This window comes from Ranitomeya variabilis, chromosome 2 (assembly GCF_051348905.1).
Source record: "Ranitomeya variabilis isolate aRanVar5 chromosome 2, aRanVar5.hap1, whole genome shotgun sequence".
In the NCBI taxonomy this organism is placed as follows: Eukaryota; Metazoa; Chordata; class Amphibia; order Anura; family Dendrobatidae; genus Ranitomeya; species Ranitomeya variabilis.
Window position 1 is genome coordinate 443,538,897 of NC_135233.1, and position 17,186 is coordinate 443,556,082.

The 17,186-nt window shown below is 50.1% G+C and overlaps 1 protein-coding gene across 1 annotated transcript; it reads right to left on the reverse strand.

The window, feature by feature from the left end:
- Positions 1-780: 780 nt before the first annotated feature.
- Positions 781-15,688, reverse strand: TSG101 (tumor susceptibility 101). Its single transcript, XM_077287147.1, has 10 exons — positions 15,513-15,688; positions 10,915-10,999; positions 9,799-9,864; positions 9,351-9,514; positions 8,346-8,466; positions 7,973-8,033; positions 7,608-7,714; positions 2,466-2,668; positions 1,954-2,193; positions 781-1,586 (listed from the first exon to the last, which is right to left on the reverse strand). The coding sequence occupies exons 1-10, from the start codon at positions 15,552-15,554 to the stop codon at positions 1,497-1,499; spliced, it is 1,179 nt and encodes a 392-aa protein (XP_077143262.1). The 5' UTR covers positions 15,555-15,688; the 3' UTR covers positions 781-1,496.
- Positions 15,689-17,186: the final 1,498 nt, after the last annotated feature.

The window sequence follows — 17,186 nt, forward strand, 5'->3', positions numbered from 1 at the left end:
CATTGAAATACATACAGCCGCACACTCCGGTACCAAATGCCGGTATTGAGGTGTGAGTTTCTCACATTGCAGTTGCAAGTGGGACACCGGCCTTAAGCTTTTTGCACAAAACGGCTAAGGATCTACTGACTTGGAACTCAACACCTCATACAGGTCCACGGCTGGTTCATACTTGGACCACGAAACACATATATGACTTCAGCCTTAGTAGAATCTGGCACTGCAATACGCTATTCTCTGAGAGTAAGAAGCAGAGACACAGATGGAGCTACTGCTTGCTAGTAAGTGTTTGGATTCACAGCTACACTGCTCAGTGTTGATGTATAATGTCCTCCATGCTGCTGCTTCTGAACATATGTTAATATCTTATACAAAGACAGCAATCTCTGGTGACTGTGATGGGGAAACCTCATAGCAGCTAGTAGGAAAAACTGGTGAAAATGCAGAATGCAAGACATGATTGCCTAAAATGGTGTTATTCCTTGTGTACACACAGGACAGCTCCTTCTGGTTACCAGAGGTACACTTTAATAGCACAGTGGAGCGTAGGTTCCCTATAGTGGTGAGCCACATAGGATAGGTGATCAGTATTGGATTGGGGTCTGACATGTCCTCTTCATGTGTTACTAGATACAGTAGTAATGTATAATGGTAGCAGCTGCAACCCGATATTATAGCTCAGAGCCGCTATGGAAAAGTCCATATGAAGATGACCATATGCATCCCTCCTAGTCTCACCCGGAACTATTCTCTCTCATATTAATAAAAGCAACACAAAAGAAAGAATTAGTATTTCTTTAATACATATTAATAAAATTATTCACATACAGGTGGATTTGATGCTGTGTCCGCACAGCAAGAAGCTCCAGGTGCACTGTACAGCTGCTTCACATACAAATATAGACAGGGCAAAAAATGCTCAAATTACAGGCAAATGAATCTGGACGTACGGCCTCCTCTGCAAAGCCAGCGCTGGACGGAAAACCTTCCTATGGTGGAGATTTGCAGCTCGCCCCTTAGCAATGGATTGATCAGCGTTCACTTAGTGTAATATATTGGTGCGAAGCAGCAAATCTCAGCAAACGGAAACCTTTCCTGTTAAAGAAAATATTATATTTGTACAAATCGGACCCCCTATACTCGGCCCGCTACACAATGACCTAACTGGTAACCAGAAAATCTAGTAAGCTATACAGAAGTCGCGGATGTCCTCGTACCCCCTGTACATGATTCATCCCCGCCCCATCCTCTCTTCTCGGTACCGGCCAGAGGGACAACAAGTACTATAATGTCCACCGCTCTTCTGGTTACCTCGCTCTGTGATACAACCTAAGACAAAGTGCATCGCTCTGAGACCGCCCTCACCAGCAGAAAACTAAACATCAGTTTTTCTTTTTTCATTATTATTTTTTCTTTTTTTACAATAACTTAACCCAAATCTCTAATGATCTCAGGAATTGAGAAAAAAAATAAAAATTAGGGTGGGGGGGTTGATGTTAATACAGATCGCTCAGTCCGGCCGTCTTCCTGGCTTTCTGCATCAGCGCCCGGAGCTGGAACTGCTTGCGGGACAGGAGGCGGACGTGCTAGGCAAAAGCAGAAAAGACTTTGGTAAGTAAGGGTCCCAAAAAATGTACGCAGCACGCAAATAGCTGAACCCAGAAGGAGAAGTCGTGTCAAACACTATAATAGCATTTCCCAAGCTGCTGCAGAACCTCTCACGAGGCTTCCCCTAGAAGAGTGTGAAAACGAGAGACGGGGATCCAAGAGGAACTGCCCTAAGCAGAGTAATCTGCTCTGTTAGAATTTTTTTTCCCCGCTAGTGGGTGGCTGACAACAGAAAATAATAGATAATACTGAAATTCAGGAGCAGACGGACCCTTACGCTTCTATTAATGATTGGTAGTGGATATCTGACTCTCGGCCCAGTTGCGGCATTTTAGTAAGACACACCTTGAGAAAGACGTCCAGGTCTATTACGCCACGTCTCAGCGCTTCCCCCAGGTAAAAGATGGTGTCTTCTATAGCGTTCTCCTCCGCGTACAGGTTCAGGATCTGCTTATAGAGCGGTGCTGTCGGCACGATCACCTCGTCGATGTCTCTGTACTCGGACTGGCTCTCCATCTTCTCCACTACCGCTCCCAGCTCCTCGTCTTTCTTTCTTAGGGTTTCAATATTTTTATCCACTTCCGTCTGATGGCAAGATAGAAAAATTCTCATATGAAAACAGAAACTGCAGAAGAGTTCTGATTATGGGGCATATTGTGAACAGCTCGGTCCTCCATGCACAGTAGCCCTCGGCCAACTGGCTGGTCACGCAGCCACATTCACCGCTGTGTAGGCTACACCTGTCCTTGCTACATCTGTTTTTGGGAACATTAGGTGACACTATTGGATCCAAAAAAATGGAAACATACAGTTCTATGGCGTAACCCCAACCATAAATCTGATAAGTCATGGATTACCACTTCCTGGTCCAGCCGGGTGACCATCTCCTCCAGCTTCTGGTGGCCTTTCTTCAGATCCTCCTCCGTGCGCTTCAGGGCATTCAGCTCGGCCTGAGCGCGATCTATTTCTTCCTTCATCCTCCATCTTAACTTGTCACTTACAGCAGAAATAAGGGAGGCCCTGATTGTGTCCTCACCAATGGTGCCGTCTCGGGCTGGACCTGAGGGTCGACAACAGTGAGATCAGTGTCTGGAGAATTATAACCTCATTAGGTATGACAACATCAGACCACTCAAGAGGACATCATAGTCTCTAGCCTTTCAGTAGAAGCAATAGAGCCCGTAATCCTACAAATTCTCTGCTTCCGGCAATGATTTCTACCCAATGGATCAAATAGAGCACACGTCACACTCTGGGCCACGGGCCAAATCTGACCCACAGGGTGATTACATTTGGCCGGCAGGAAGTACCCAATGAGAAATTAAATTTGATCCACAAGGTGGAGCATCAGCGCCTCTCCATAGAGATGTCCCTGAGTCAGTAATGACCAGGAGAACCCGTGATTGCCGGAGGCGGGGGGCACTTGTCTGAGTGGCTAGCTATGAGAGGATCACCAGGACGAGGTAGGAGCAAAACCAAAATGGAGCAAAAGATTTGAAGGTGGTGGTGATGCCAATATGAGACAAGATGAGGGCAAGCACTGGCCATTAATGCAGTTTTTCACTAGTGGGAAGTTTCCTGGGTGAAGTTTGGCTGGTGTATGCGAGTTGTCAGGTTGGTATAGTTGTATACACACCGAGCCATGCCCGCCTCACAATGGTGTGTAGGAAACTTGAGGGCACAGGACTGGACCCCCTGCCCATCACATAGTGCCTGGCAAGGGGAACACATCCGGCATCTGCTCGTTTTCCTATTCATGGCATGCCCTTTCCATCTGGTACCGAGTGCAGTGCCAGGGCCAGGTGATGTGCGGATCCTGGCCATACTGGAGAGACGACTGGTGTCTGGATGAATGGCCATAGGGGCTGCTCAATTCCAGCTCTCCGGCTGTCACTGGGAATACTGGGAGGTGATCGCACACAGGGGTTATCTTATTTCATGCATCACGTACTTATAGAAGAGAGAAATCTGCCTTTCAACCACTTTCCTCTGCCCTCATGTCCACACCACACTGCTCCCCATCGCATTTCTCTGCAGATCTGTAGTAAATTTTATCCTTTGCAAAATAAAAATCCACAGTGTAAATCTGCAGCATAATGTGACTTAGTGCGGACGTGAAAACTGCAGATCTTCCCCATAGCACATGGCTGAGATCTTCGCATGAAGCAGATTTTCTTGCAGAAATTTCTACCATTGTCCACATAAATAGAAGACATCATTAGTAGTGATGAGAGCGTGTGCACGGATAACAAAGTGTTATCTGAGCATGCTCTGTGCTGAGTGTCATCGGCGTGCTCGGGTAATACGTTCGAGTCCCAGCGGCTGCACGTCTCATGGCTGTTCAAGACAGTCACAACACATGCAGGGATTGCCTAACAAACAGGGAATCCCTGCACGTGTTGCGACTGTCGAACATTAGCGAGACATGCAGCCGCGGGGACTCGAACATATTATCCGAGCACGCCGAAGACACTATTAGCAAATGAGTATGCTCTGATAACACCTTATTATCCATGCATGTTTGCTCATCACTAATCTTTAGTTGCAGAACCTTCTGCAACAAAATCTGGCCTGTGGTAATAGGATTTGGATTTTCTGCTTGTAAGAGCACCCACTGTGACTCAGTCCTGTGTGGAGATCCACGAGTTCTGCAGTGGTGTCTGCTCCCTGGCTATATGCCATTTTCACCATTCTGCCACTCCTTCCACTCATATCTAGGAATCAGCATTCTTCCTCATTACTGGTCTCATCTCCCGATTCTCGGACAGACCCCCTCACCCTCTAATACACCCCCATATATACACCTCTGCACTGCAGTTTCCCACTCATTACTATTTACCCCTTAACAATTGATCCTGCCCCCCCCCCCCCCCGTCTATCCCCTTCCAATATCATCGCTATATTTGATAAGGGAAAACATCCTCAATTGTTGATATTTTTCTATAATCCAGATTAAGGTTGGCTCTCAGATTTTAATTTTGGCCCTCTGAGTTTGACATCCCTGAAATAGAGGGATTGTAGCCGCCATTGGCTCACGATTATCGCATGAGCCCCAAAACCTACAATATCTGTGCAGGATAATAAAAGGCGGGTCCACTATCCGTTACCCCTAGGTAAAGGTTTCTGGAGGGTCTCAGTAGTGATTATGGGGGAGGTGTACATACATTAAGGACTTTCTAAGCTGTGGTTGATAGATCTCCAGAAAGGCTAGCTGGAACAATGTGTGCAGAGCCAAAAAAGACCCCGACCTGCAAGAAAAAGGTCCTTAGACCTGATGGAAAGGTCCTTATGATAACAGATCCTGCAATCTAATCTGACGATGGGCGGTTTAGATCAATGGTCAGCAGGATTGTAAATCCCAGGTGCAGATATCGCCTACAAGCTGTCACCGTCAGCAGCCGTACAGCACATGGCGTCTGCTTCCTGCACAGGATGACGACCATGCACTCAGCACGTGGCAGGAGACGACCGCACATCCTGCACTATCAGGACAGAAAAGTGGTTGGGAGCACAAAGACAGCAGAGAGAGCAGATCGCCCCTGTGTATTTCACAGTAACGGGGACTGCCACCAGTTAGGAAGTCTTTGCACCCTTTTTTGCTGAATGTGGGGGGCTCTGGTTTCATTTATAAATGCATATTAAATATAATTTAGGGTTAAACTGCTTCCTGCCTGAATCAGCGCCACCCCTGACCATGGGCTGTGTCTGGCATTGTAGATCATGTGTACAGCTCTGAGCTTGCAATTCCTTGCATAACCAGTGACTAGGTGTGGCGCTGTTGCCGTAGTAAAATTTTTTGCCATTTTATCTCTATTTTTTTAAGCCCGATGTACGAGAATTGTGGCGCACAATGTAAGCCAAATAATAGGTGGCGTAAACACAGACCCCAAATTGAGCCCCCGTGATAAATGTGGGGCGTTATAAGACGGTCAGGTCTCAGTTTGCACTGACTAATAATTAGACTGTATTGCTAGATCTGCCCCAACGTAAGAAATCCTTTCATTTTGGCAGTAACCCTTCATTGTGCCCTAGACGTGACCCCGTAGCATTTCACTATTTTTATCTCAGCAGTGTGGGCTTCGTACCATCTGGGCCGAAATCTCCTTTAACCTTTATAGTAAACGGCGTCAGGTTACAACAGCGCTGGACGTACAGTACGGGGGATGTGCAAGGACAGAGGACGAGCCTGGTAAATGTACATCAATGGCTGCACCCAGCGATCACCGCCAGGCTCCACCGCCAATCCCATGTGGATATGGAGGGAAACTGCATTTAATTTGAGCCCGTAAAAGCGGTGCAGGTAGCGCCTGGCAGCCATTTATCTCGACCTAGTGGAGATATATGATTATTATGCAGCGATTACTGCGCATTTTTATAGCACATCAGATCGGTGGGGGTCCGGCACCTGGTACCCACCACTGATTATCCGTCAGCCGGATGTGAACACTGTAGTGGCCGCTGCAGAGTTTGGCAGCTCAGCACGTCCACTTCATAGGAGCAGATCTGCAGTACCCAGGAGCAGCCACTAGACAGTGGTGGGCGCTGTGCTGTGCTGGCCCCAAGCTCTGCTGTTACGCTACTCAAATTTCCAGAAGGAACAACAAAGGAACAATACAACAGAGAAATTCAGATTATATTAATTGGTTTTGTTAGGAGTCAATTATTAAGACATATAATCCCTCAATCTTGCAGTAATTACTCTGAGCTCTGCAAAAAATGACCCGTCCTGTTCTTGTGAGATCACTTCTCAGCAGTCGTCTCAGTCATCACAGGGAAGAATACAACATGTAGGAAGTTGTGTACTCCCAAAAACTTGATAAAAAAAAACAAGCCCTCGCATAAAAAAGAAAAAAAAAAGTCTTGGAATACAGCAACAGAATTTTTGCCTTTTAATTACTTTTATTGTACATTTTGCATTGCTGCCATTCTATGAATCAGAAGACACGGTGACCAAGCAATTTTTGTTTTACCGTGTTAGCTAAGGGGTTAATATGTGGAGCCTTGTACTTGGGCCCTTAATGAGGTCAATGAGATTGTCTGATGAAAGGCTGGATACTTGGCAGAAAAATCTGAGGAGCCGATATGAGCGGAGAGAAGACGTTAATCACAGTGGTCAGGTTATGAAACACCAGTATAAATGGAGATGGATTTATTGCCAGTTGTATAATTGCCGATGAATACATTTCTCCAGAACTCAGAAAACACAAGAACATAACAACCAAACAAACCCCGGACAGGAAAAAACCTGCGGGAGCGCAACGCCCTCGCCTGGCTGAAAAGTATAAGATGCAGAGCGCTGCCTTCTAGTGACTCAACGCTGACCTCTTAACCCTTTCGATGCTAGGGTACTTGGTAACAGTTTATCCATCACCTAAACTCTAGAATAAAAACTAACGTAATTCCCTCCACATTGTGAATGTGCCACTCACCTCTTTACCGCTACGGTTGCCATTGTGTTATTTTGCTTCAATGAGTAACATTTGACAAAGCATTAAAAAAAAAAACAACAAACAAACCCGGATCCAAGTCAGATGTGGGGAGATGAGGTCTTCAATGATCGGTAATGGATGTGATCAGGGTCAGACACGAGAGTCTTAACTTCTACCATTACGCTTCCCCTCCTCTTGCCTTATACAGTCTCATAGGATCCACACATTATACTGAAGTCGGCCAAACCCCCCGGGATCGGCTGATGTGTATGGGGGTCTCCCGACATGGAAATTCCAATGTCCCAGGACATAAGTCGCTGCTGAGCGCTCCTGTATATGGAGGAGTCGGGAGAGTTATCACTCAGCCAATTTGATCACTCAGCTGTTCACTTTCCATTTTATATGGGGGGGGGGGGTTACAACTTTTCATCCTGCCCTGACATCAAATGAGCGCTGCCCCCCGAATGTTACAGATGAAGTTTTTATCACGTGAAAACCGAGACTGAGTTCTACCATGACATCTTTAAAAATAGGGGTAACGCAAAGATCATCTGTGGCAGCGGTACTCACCGGAGTTGGTAACTTGAGGATGAGGAACAGGCTGCTGCTGAGGATAAATCTGGGGGCCGGATGTTGGGGGGTATGACCCACCAGCTGGATAGTAGCCAGGATACCCACTATGAACAGAAACCAGACAACTGTCAGAGTCAATTCACCTTCGCTGTCAAAAGGCAGAAAATGTGACGAAGGCTGGCCATATACGAGAAAGCCAGCGTCTGACAACTATGACCCATCTCCCCCCATAGATATGAACAGCTCAGGGGTCCTACACAGGCTGCACTATCAGAAACATGGGGAGGAAACTGATTAATACATCAGAAAATTGTAAACTTAAATATTTCTCATCTGTTTGTATTACATGGCATTTACTGTACCTTGGGTTGGGCGGGAGACCTGCCGATTGGTAAGGGGGGATGGCGCCGGGCATGTACGAGGCTGAAATACACATGGAAAAGGATTATTAACGATGAAGGATTAACAGAGCGAATATCGGAAAGTAATAACGGAGCAAGATGGATAATTTCATATGTAGAGGACTATGGAACCACATCACATTGTGACGCCATCATCATTAGATAAGTGTAACCGGCCCCGTGCTCTTCCCCTGAAATACTCTGTGCTACTGGAAAGCCGCGCTCCATCCACAATGTAAAATAATCAGAAACTGATGTCTGCCGTTATTTCTACAATCATGAAGTATATGGAATATTACGGTGGGCACTCGTGGCACAAAGAGCCAACACTCACTGTTGGGAGGGCCGGTGGCCGGGTACATGTATGGCGCTGGTGCAGATCGAGAAAAGACTGGTGGCTCCTCTCCAAATACGACAATCAGGATCTGAATTAACCCCAGCAGGTCTGACGGAGGCTGTGGAAAGAGAGGAAAGCGGTGACTACTACTCCTCTGTGGCCCGGCTGCATCCAGCACATTCTCATTGAGTCACGTTCTGTTTCCGTCACACCGAGCTGCTCTTCAGCCATAACAAAGAGGCCGGCGATACCAGGTACCCGGTCAGTACCGAGCATAAAGGAAAACAATGAAATAGTAAAGCCTCAGCATATACTATAGTATATATCTATATACATCACTTGTGACCTTGGTGGGTTTTAAGTGTTGCTGTGTCCTCTTTCGATAACTGGGTCCAGCCACGGCTGCCGGGTACAGAGAGGCGACTATGCATGAAGGTCTCTTTATTAAAGGGGGGGTCCACTAATTCAGGGCCTCATAAAAAATAAAAACTACTTATACTCACCTCCCACAGCAAAGTTGGATCTCCTGTTCCTGGTGGGTGACAAGTCATTGTTGTGTTACAAGACCGCTGAAGTTGATCAGCTGCTGGCCATCAATATTCTGGCAGAGCGGATGCCCTGACAAAATAGCAGAGGCTGCAGCCAGTCAGCGGACACAGACTGGCTGCAGTGCTCGTGTAACAATGCGAGTGGCAGAAGACCCGGTGCCAGTTTATGAGGAGAGTAACAGCTTTTCTTACTTTACTCGGGAATTTAAGAAGAGGTTGTTCAGGTAATGACGTCCATTCAGGCTTTCCACAGATCAGAATAAATCCCTTGATCAATTTCCTATATAAAGAATAACTGCTCTCACAGTAAAGAATCCTGCCTGCAGACGGACATCATCCCTGCTCTGTCCATGAATATATCTATACACAGGTGACCCCGGCACTGAGCAGAGACCTGGGACCGGACGGACATACGGCAGCCCTGAGGACGCTTCTAGCAGGCGACTGTACTCACGTGTTTCCATTCGTGCAGATACGGGAGGTAGATCTTGCCGTTAGCGTCTACATGTTTTCCAGTTTTTATGGTCATCGTACTGGTGGGTTTCACAAAGCAGATTGGGGGGTTGTAGGGGTAGGTGTCCAGCAGCCAGAGACATATGGGGATATTGTATGTGTTGCCTAAAGCAAACGGAAACAAAAGAGAAAACGTTCGATATCTAACAGCTACAGATACACAGCTGCCATCATAATCTCTATAGCAGTGCGGCCGGCGGCTCTCCAGGTACTGCAACTCCCAGCATTACCGCGTATAACAATTATCGCCCCGCTCATGATTGCACAGGTACAGCAACAGCGATGAAGAGTTCAACACGACCGCGAACCTCATCAGTCCGGACAGTGTAATAGCGCAATATTTCTCTTTACCCATCGTGGAGCGAAGCTTCCGTCATCCCAGGACTTACCTTTATACGGTACAGGAATGGTGCCCGAGAGGCTGAGCAGTTCTCTGGAGGTGCCATCATTGAAAACTAAAAGGAGAAACATAAATTAGTCGCTATTCCACAATGTCTCCTAACTTCTAGTGTTGGGTATTGGTCTATGTCTGCACAGGAGCAGCTGCCCCTCGCCTTCTCGTTGGGAGAGGTGCTGCTTCACATCTCCGGGGGATGAGTAAATCTAAAGTTTGGGACTCCCTTTTACTTAAACTCTCAATACTTTTTTTTTTTCTTAAGACAGTCACTTTTTAAAGATCCCTCCTTGCTGTCAGTGAATGGAACACATTTTACCTGCACTGAAACATTGCAACAAAATTACATAGAAGCGCTATTACCATCACATAAGGTGGCAGTACACTATGATTAGTGGGGATCTGACATCTACGACGCTGAAAATAAAAGGACGTGATCTGTGTCCCCTCTAACACTGCACAGCAGGACATACGGCCCCCCAGCTGTGCAGGGACCTGCTGGAGACTCCATGTACCGGAATGGAGCGGTGCTGCAGTTCCTTCCAGTAAGGGTATGAGGAGCGCCACCAGCATAGATTCACCTCCATAGGTCCAAAGGTCGGACCCCCATGGACCACAAAGCGATAACATACCCCAAATATTTGCCATCACTTTTCAAGATGGGAATACCCTTGGATACTGGAGATTTATAAGGCAGCAATGACCGTATTCCACCAAGAGACCTCTGCTCTAATTTTCCACCTTGTGTTAGTTTTGATAAATTCCCTTTATTTCCTCGAGGTCACAGCTGAAGGTCGGTTTTCTATGTGCAGAACAGGATTTTTAGGTCCTGGCAGGCGCCGGCGTCCATCATTGACATTCTCCTTTGTAGCGAACATGAGACAGAGACCACTTTGTCCCAAGCATGAAACCACAGAGCGGCTGCTGCACCTCCCCCCATAGGATCAGACCCCTGTCCTCGCCATCAGGGTGTGATGGTGCCGCACAAATAGATATGTGATAAAATCAGTTTTGATGCAAGGAGCATAGGATATGCCCGAGAGGGTGACTGCGTTGTGGTCCCCAGGACACAAACTCTCGCTACCGCCCCCTGCAGACATCCGTCACGTACCATAATGGTCAGGTAATGGCTTGAGGTCTCTGTAGAGCCCGATGACATTCATGATCTCCCGCACTGACAGATCTCTGTATTTGTACTAAAACCAAGCAGACAAAAAAAAAAAAAATTACAAATCACAAGAAGAAGCCCCATCAGCCTCAGATACATCCCTTCAATGTGAATGTGCAGCATCAAACACTATTTTATCTTTTTGTAATGTTAAATCGGCCTCAACATTTTGATCCAATACATTTTTTATATATTTATAAGTCGCTGGTACATTGCTCCAAATCTTATGCACAGAGATGGTTACATGATACAATTCTGTCTTCCTGCAGCCACCACTAGGGGGAGCTCATTGAATACAGTTTTATTATTGGGTTCAGTATATAGACAGCATGCAGGAAGCTGCCCCTAGTGGTGGCTGGATGGTGGGGGGTGTTACAATGTCTCTGGCCCCCATGCGTGTACTCTATGTGTAGCTGACATTAATCTCCTAGAACTGGGAGGATATAACGTGCGGACACCGATACGATGTCAGCTCTCCATTACAGCAGACTCGCGGTCCTCTGTGTAGATCCCAGTGCAGGGACGGGCTGATCTAGGACACTGGGCGGCTTTATTCCTCAGGTATGACTTCCTTGTATAGAAGTCTAGGATCAGCCGGTCACCTGAGCACTGGGGACTTATACTGGTAGTGCTGCCTTCCAGTGACATCACAGTGACTCATAGCTGTCAGCACATGACTAAGTGACGGTACACAAGGCTTAAAGGGACAGCGACATACAATAAAGAAATGCACCGACAACAGTAAATGTACAGTATACGGGGGTGTAGGGTGAAATGGTGCAGAGGCAGAGAAACCAGGGGCAAAGGAGGGGTACAGAGGCCACGATACCGGGGCGGGGGGGGGGGGGGGGGGGATTGGTACAGGGGACGACATACCGGGGGAACGGACGGTACAGAGGCCAAGACACCAGGACAGTACTGGGGACAAGATATGGGGGGAGACAGTACAGAGGCCGAGACACCGGGGGGGTAGCAGAACAGGGGAAGAGATACCAGGGGGGGAGGCAGTACAGAGGCCTAGACACCGGGGGGAATGGACGGTACAGTGGCCAAGATATCAGGAGGGGGTACAGAGGCAGAGTTACGGGGGCGCAGGGAAGACGGCACAGGGACAGAGATACAGGGGGGAGAAGACTATACAGGGGCTGAAAAACGGGAGATACGGGGGGAGAAGATGATACAAGGGCTGAGATTTAGGAGATACTGGGGGGGGTTGTTGGGAGAAGACAATATAGGGCCGAGATACAGAAGATACGGGGGGGGGGGGGGGGGGGTGAAGATGATACAGGGGCTGAGATACGGGAGATAGAAGGAGGAAATATGACGGTACAGGGGCCGAGACGTTGGGAGAAGACTGTACAGGGGTCGAGACACAGGGAGAGAGAAGGTGACACAGGAGCCGAGATACGGGGTGGAGGGGGGGTCATATGACTGTGCAGAGGCAGGGAGGCAGGGGGGATATGACGGTGCAGGGGCTGAGATACGGGGGGGGGGGGGGATATGACTGTGCAGGGGCGGGGGGATATGACGGTGCAGGACCTGAGATACGGAGGGGGATATGACGGTGCAGGGGCAGATACGGGGGGGGGGATATGACGGTGCAGGGGCTGAGATACGGAGGGGGATATGACAGTGCAGGGGCGGGTGGATATGACGGGGCAGGACCTGAGATACGGAGGGGGATATGACGGTGCAGGGACAGAGATAAGAGGGGGATATGGCGGTGCAAGGACAGAGATACGGGGGGGGGGGGATAAGATGATACAGGGGCCGAGATATGGGGGGGGATATGACGGGGCAGGGGCAGATATGGGGGGGATATGACGGTGCAGGGGCTGAGATAAGGGGGATATGACGGTGCAGGGGCCGAGATACAGGGTAGAAGATGATACAGGGGCCCAGATACGGGGGGAGGAGATGATACAACGGCTGAGATTTGGGAGATACTGGGGGGAGGGGGTGTTGGGAGAAGACAATATAGACCCGAGATACAGAAGACACGGGGGGGGGGGGGGTGAAGATGATACAGGGGCTGAGATACGGGAGATACAAGGAGGGAATATGACGGTGCAGGGGCCAAGACGTTGGGAGAAGACGGTACAGGGGTCGAGACACGGGGGGAGAGAAGGTGACACAGGAGCCGAGATACGGGGGTGGAGGGGGGGGGGGTCATATGACTGTGCAGGGAGAGAGATGCGGGGGGGATATGACGGTGCAGGGACAGAGATACGAGGGGGATATGACGGTGCAGGGGCGGGGGGATATGACGGTGCAGGACCTGAGATACGGAGGGGGATATGACGGTGCAGGGACAGAGTTGAGGGGGGGATACGGCGGTGCAGGGACAGAGATACGGGGGGGGGGGGGGAGAGAGGATGATGCAGGGGCCGAGATATGGGGGGGGATATGACGGGGCAGGGGCAGATATTGGGGGGATATAATGGTGCAGGGGCTGAGGTAAGGGGGATATGACGGTGCAGGGGCCGAGATACAGGGTAGAAGATGATACAGGGGCCCAGATACGGGGGGGGATATGACAGTGCAGGGGCTGAAATATGGGGGGGGGAATAAGACGGTTCAGGGGCGGGGGGAATATGAGGGTGCAGAGGCTGGCAGAGATACAGGGGGGAAATGACGGGACAGGGGCAGAGATACGGGGGGGATATGACGGTGCGGGGGCAGAGATAGCGGGGGATATGACGGTGCAGAGATATGGGGGGATATGACGGTGCAGGGGCAGAGATAGGGGGGGATATGACGGTGCAGGGGCAGAGATACGGGGGGGATATGACGGTGCAGGGGCAGAGATACGGGGGGGATGTGACGGAGCAGGGGCAGAGATAGTGGGGGATATGATGGTGCAGGGGCAGAGATAGGGGGGGATATGACGGTGCAGGGGCAGAGATACGGGGGGGATATGACGGCGCAGGGGAAGATGATACAGGGGCTGAGACACAGGGGGGATATGACGGTGCAGGGGCTTAGATACGGGGGGGGGGGGGAGAGATGATCCGGAGGCCGAGATATGGGGGGGGGAATATGACGGTGCAGGGGCTGAGATTCCGGGTGAAGGATGAGGAGAGGGAGAGATGATGCAGGGGCTGAGATATGGGGGGGGGGGGAATAAGACGGTTCAGGGGCGGGGGGGATATGACGGTGCAGGGGCAGAGATACGGGGGGGATATGACGGTGCAGGGGCAGAGATACGGGGGGATATGACGGTGCAGGGGCAGAGATAGGGGGGGATATGACGGTGCAGGGGCAGAGATACGGGGGGGATATGACGGCGCAGGGGAAGATGATACAGGGGCTGAGACACGGGGGGGATATGACGGTGCAGGGGCTGAGATACGGGGGGGGGTGGGTGGGGGGAGATGATCCGGAGGCCGAGATACGGGGGGGGGGGAATATGACGGTGCAGGGGCTGAGGTTCAGGGTGAAGGATGAGGAGAGGGAGAGATGATGCAGGGGCTGAGATACGCGGGGGGGGCGGAGATGATAGATACAGGGGCTGAGATACGGGATGGAGATGATAGATACAGGGGCTGAGATAAGGGGGGGGAGATGATAGATACGGGGCTGAGATACAGGGGGGGAGATGATAGATACAGGGGCTGAGATACTGGTGGGTAGATAATAGATACAGGGGCTGAGATACGGGGGGGGAGATGATAGATACAGGGGCTGAGATACGGGGGGGATATGACGGTACAGGGGCTGAGATACGGGGGGGAGATGATAGATACAGGGGCTGAGATACGGGGGGGATATGACCGGTACAGGGGCTGAGATACTGGGGGGGGGGGGGGAGATAATAGATACAGGGGCTGAGATACGGGGGGAGATGATAGATACAGGGGCTGAGATACGGGGGGAGATGATAGATACAGGGGCTGAGATACGAGGGGGGATATGATAGATACAAGGGCTGAGATACGAGGGGGGATATGACGGTACAGGGGCTGAGATACAGGGGGGAGATGATAGATACAGGGGCTGAGATACGGGGGGGGGGGAGATGATAGATACAGGGGCTGAGATACGGGGGGGGGGGAGATGATAGATACAGATACGGGGGGGGGGAGATGATAGATACAGGGGCTGAGATACGGGGGGAGATGATAGATACAGGGGCTGAGATACGAGGGGGGATATGACGGTACAGGGGCTGAGATACGGGGGGGAGATAATAGATACAGGGGCTGAGATACGGGGGGGGGAGATGATAGATACAGATACGGGGGGGGGGGGAGATGATAGATACAGGGGCTGAGATACGGGGGGAGATGATAGATACAGGGGCTGAGATACGAGGGGGGATATGACGGTACAGGGGCTGAGATACGGGGGGGAGATAATAGATACAGGGGCTGAGATACGGGGGGGATATGACGGTACAGGGGCTGAGAGGAGATGGATGAGGAGGGAGAGACGGTGCAGGGGCAGAGATACGGGGGACTGTCACACAGTGTTGGCGGGTCCACAGTGACAGGACTCCCGCGGGTCAGACATGGTGACCCGCTTGTGGGCGTTCTCCTCACCTTGCTCAGCATCTTCTTCAGCTGGGTCTCTGACACCGCCATGGTGAGGAGTGTCCCCGCCGCCGATCACTGACCACCCACGATCTCCCTCCGTTTCCCTTTTCGGGCTCCTAGAACCAAACCCAGTGAAGCCGGAAATCCAGGTGTCCGCACTGCGACTTCCGCTCCTGGCTCCCACGTCACTTCCCTGGATACAGCCGTGTGTTACCATGGTGACCACAGACTGCGCTGCCGCCGCCATGTTGGATGAGGGCAGTTCTCCCTGACTCCTCCATGTTACATCTAGATCCCATTTTTAGCCAATACCTCCTGTCTACAGCTCTGCTGTCCGCTCAGCTTGCAGTGTAATATTGAATATTAACTTATGAGGCATATTGTGGATACAATCAGATTGCATCAAGTGATGGAGCAATACAACCACATATAACCAACTGCAGAAACGGAAAGGAGAACGCCCAAGATCTCTGGTGACTACTGGGAACTTTCCAGCCGGAGGTTGCGGCGCTGCTGTTTCTTGTAGTGCTGGTCACAGTTGCGCTGCAAGAATAAATAGCGAAGAGGCCGCAGCCCTGAATCCGCAGCGCAGACATCACTTACTGGGCCGATAGTCCTAGGTGCAACATCGCAGAAGAAAAAAGAAAGAAATTAGCAGTGGTGGTAGTGGCCTAGATCTGGGACTGTGCACGGCCCATCCATGTAGCTTGTAACAAATACGCACAGTTTCCTCATTTCAGCCCATTGAGGCATTAAATTCATTGGGGACAATCAGTGAGAAATGTAAAGCCATACGGATGTCATACGAATACATAGGTGCGAGAAAGTCGCATCATGGCATTACACTCGGATGACCATACAAAGAACACTCCTGCGACTCTCAGCAGGGAGACTCAGACCCATTTTCTATACGGTTAGTGTGACGCCGGCCTTAGAATAACACGCAAAGCTGTGCCAGTAAGGGAATGTAAGAACACAGGAGCCGCTCCACACTGAGGACGGAGAAAGAAGGAAAAAGGCGGATTGGACAGGTAGCATGGAAGCAGCGTGCTAAGATGGCAAAGAAGTGAGCTCAGAGGCTAAAGGAGAGGGGGCACCAACAGCAGCGGAGACCACGGGGTGGGCTGGCCAATGTGAATAAGACTGGGATGCAGGAAAGCCCAAAGGTGGAAATGGCGGAAATAGTCCGTGCCATTAGTTGGAGACCAGAGGAGAGTTATCGGTAGACAGGTGGCTGGAGGCAAACTTAGAGGGTTTTACTTACCTCCGTTAGATCACCTTCCTTCCGATTCCAACAGGGTCACTCTGGTGAATGGGAGAATGGGTGAGGAGCAGACTCAAATGTGGGCAACCCTAAAGGACCCCACAAAGAGTTCCTATGTTCTCTATAGGAGAGCCTCTGCCAACCTCCACTGTCGGAGGCCAAATTCTTGGAGAGCAAAAGGACGGGCTGTTGAAATGCAACAGGACGGATAATCATTGCTCAACTTCAGAGGCCCTGTACACACTGTACAGTAATTCTGCCAAGATCGGGGTGTTTGCCCTACTTTAGACTGATGTGTATGGAGCCTCAAGGTTTATAAGATACAGAGGAGCATTAGTGTCCTCACTTGGCTTCTTTGAGGATCTCTGCATCGTGATGGAGTTGATATTATCTATGCCCAACCATGGGAATAACGG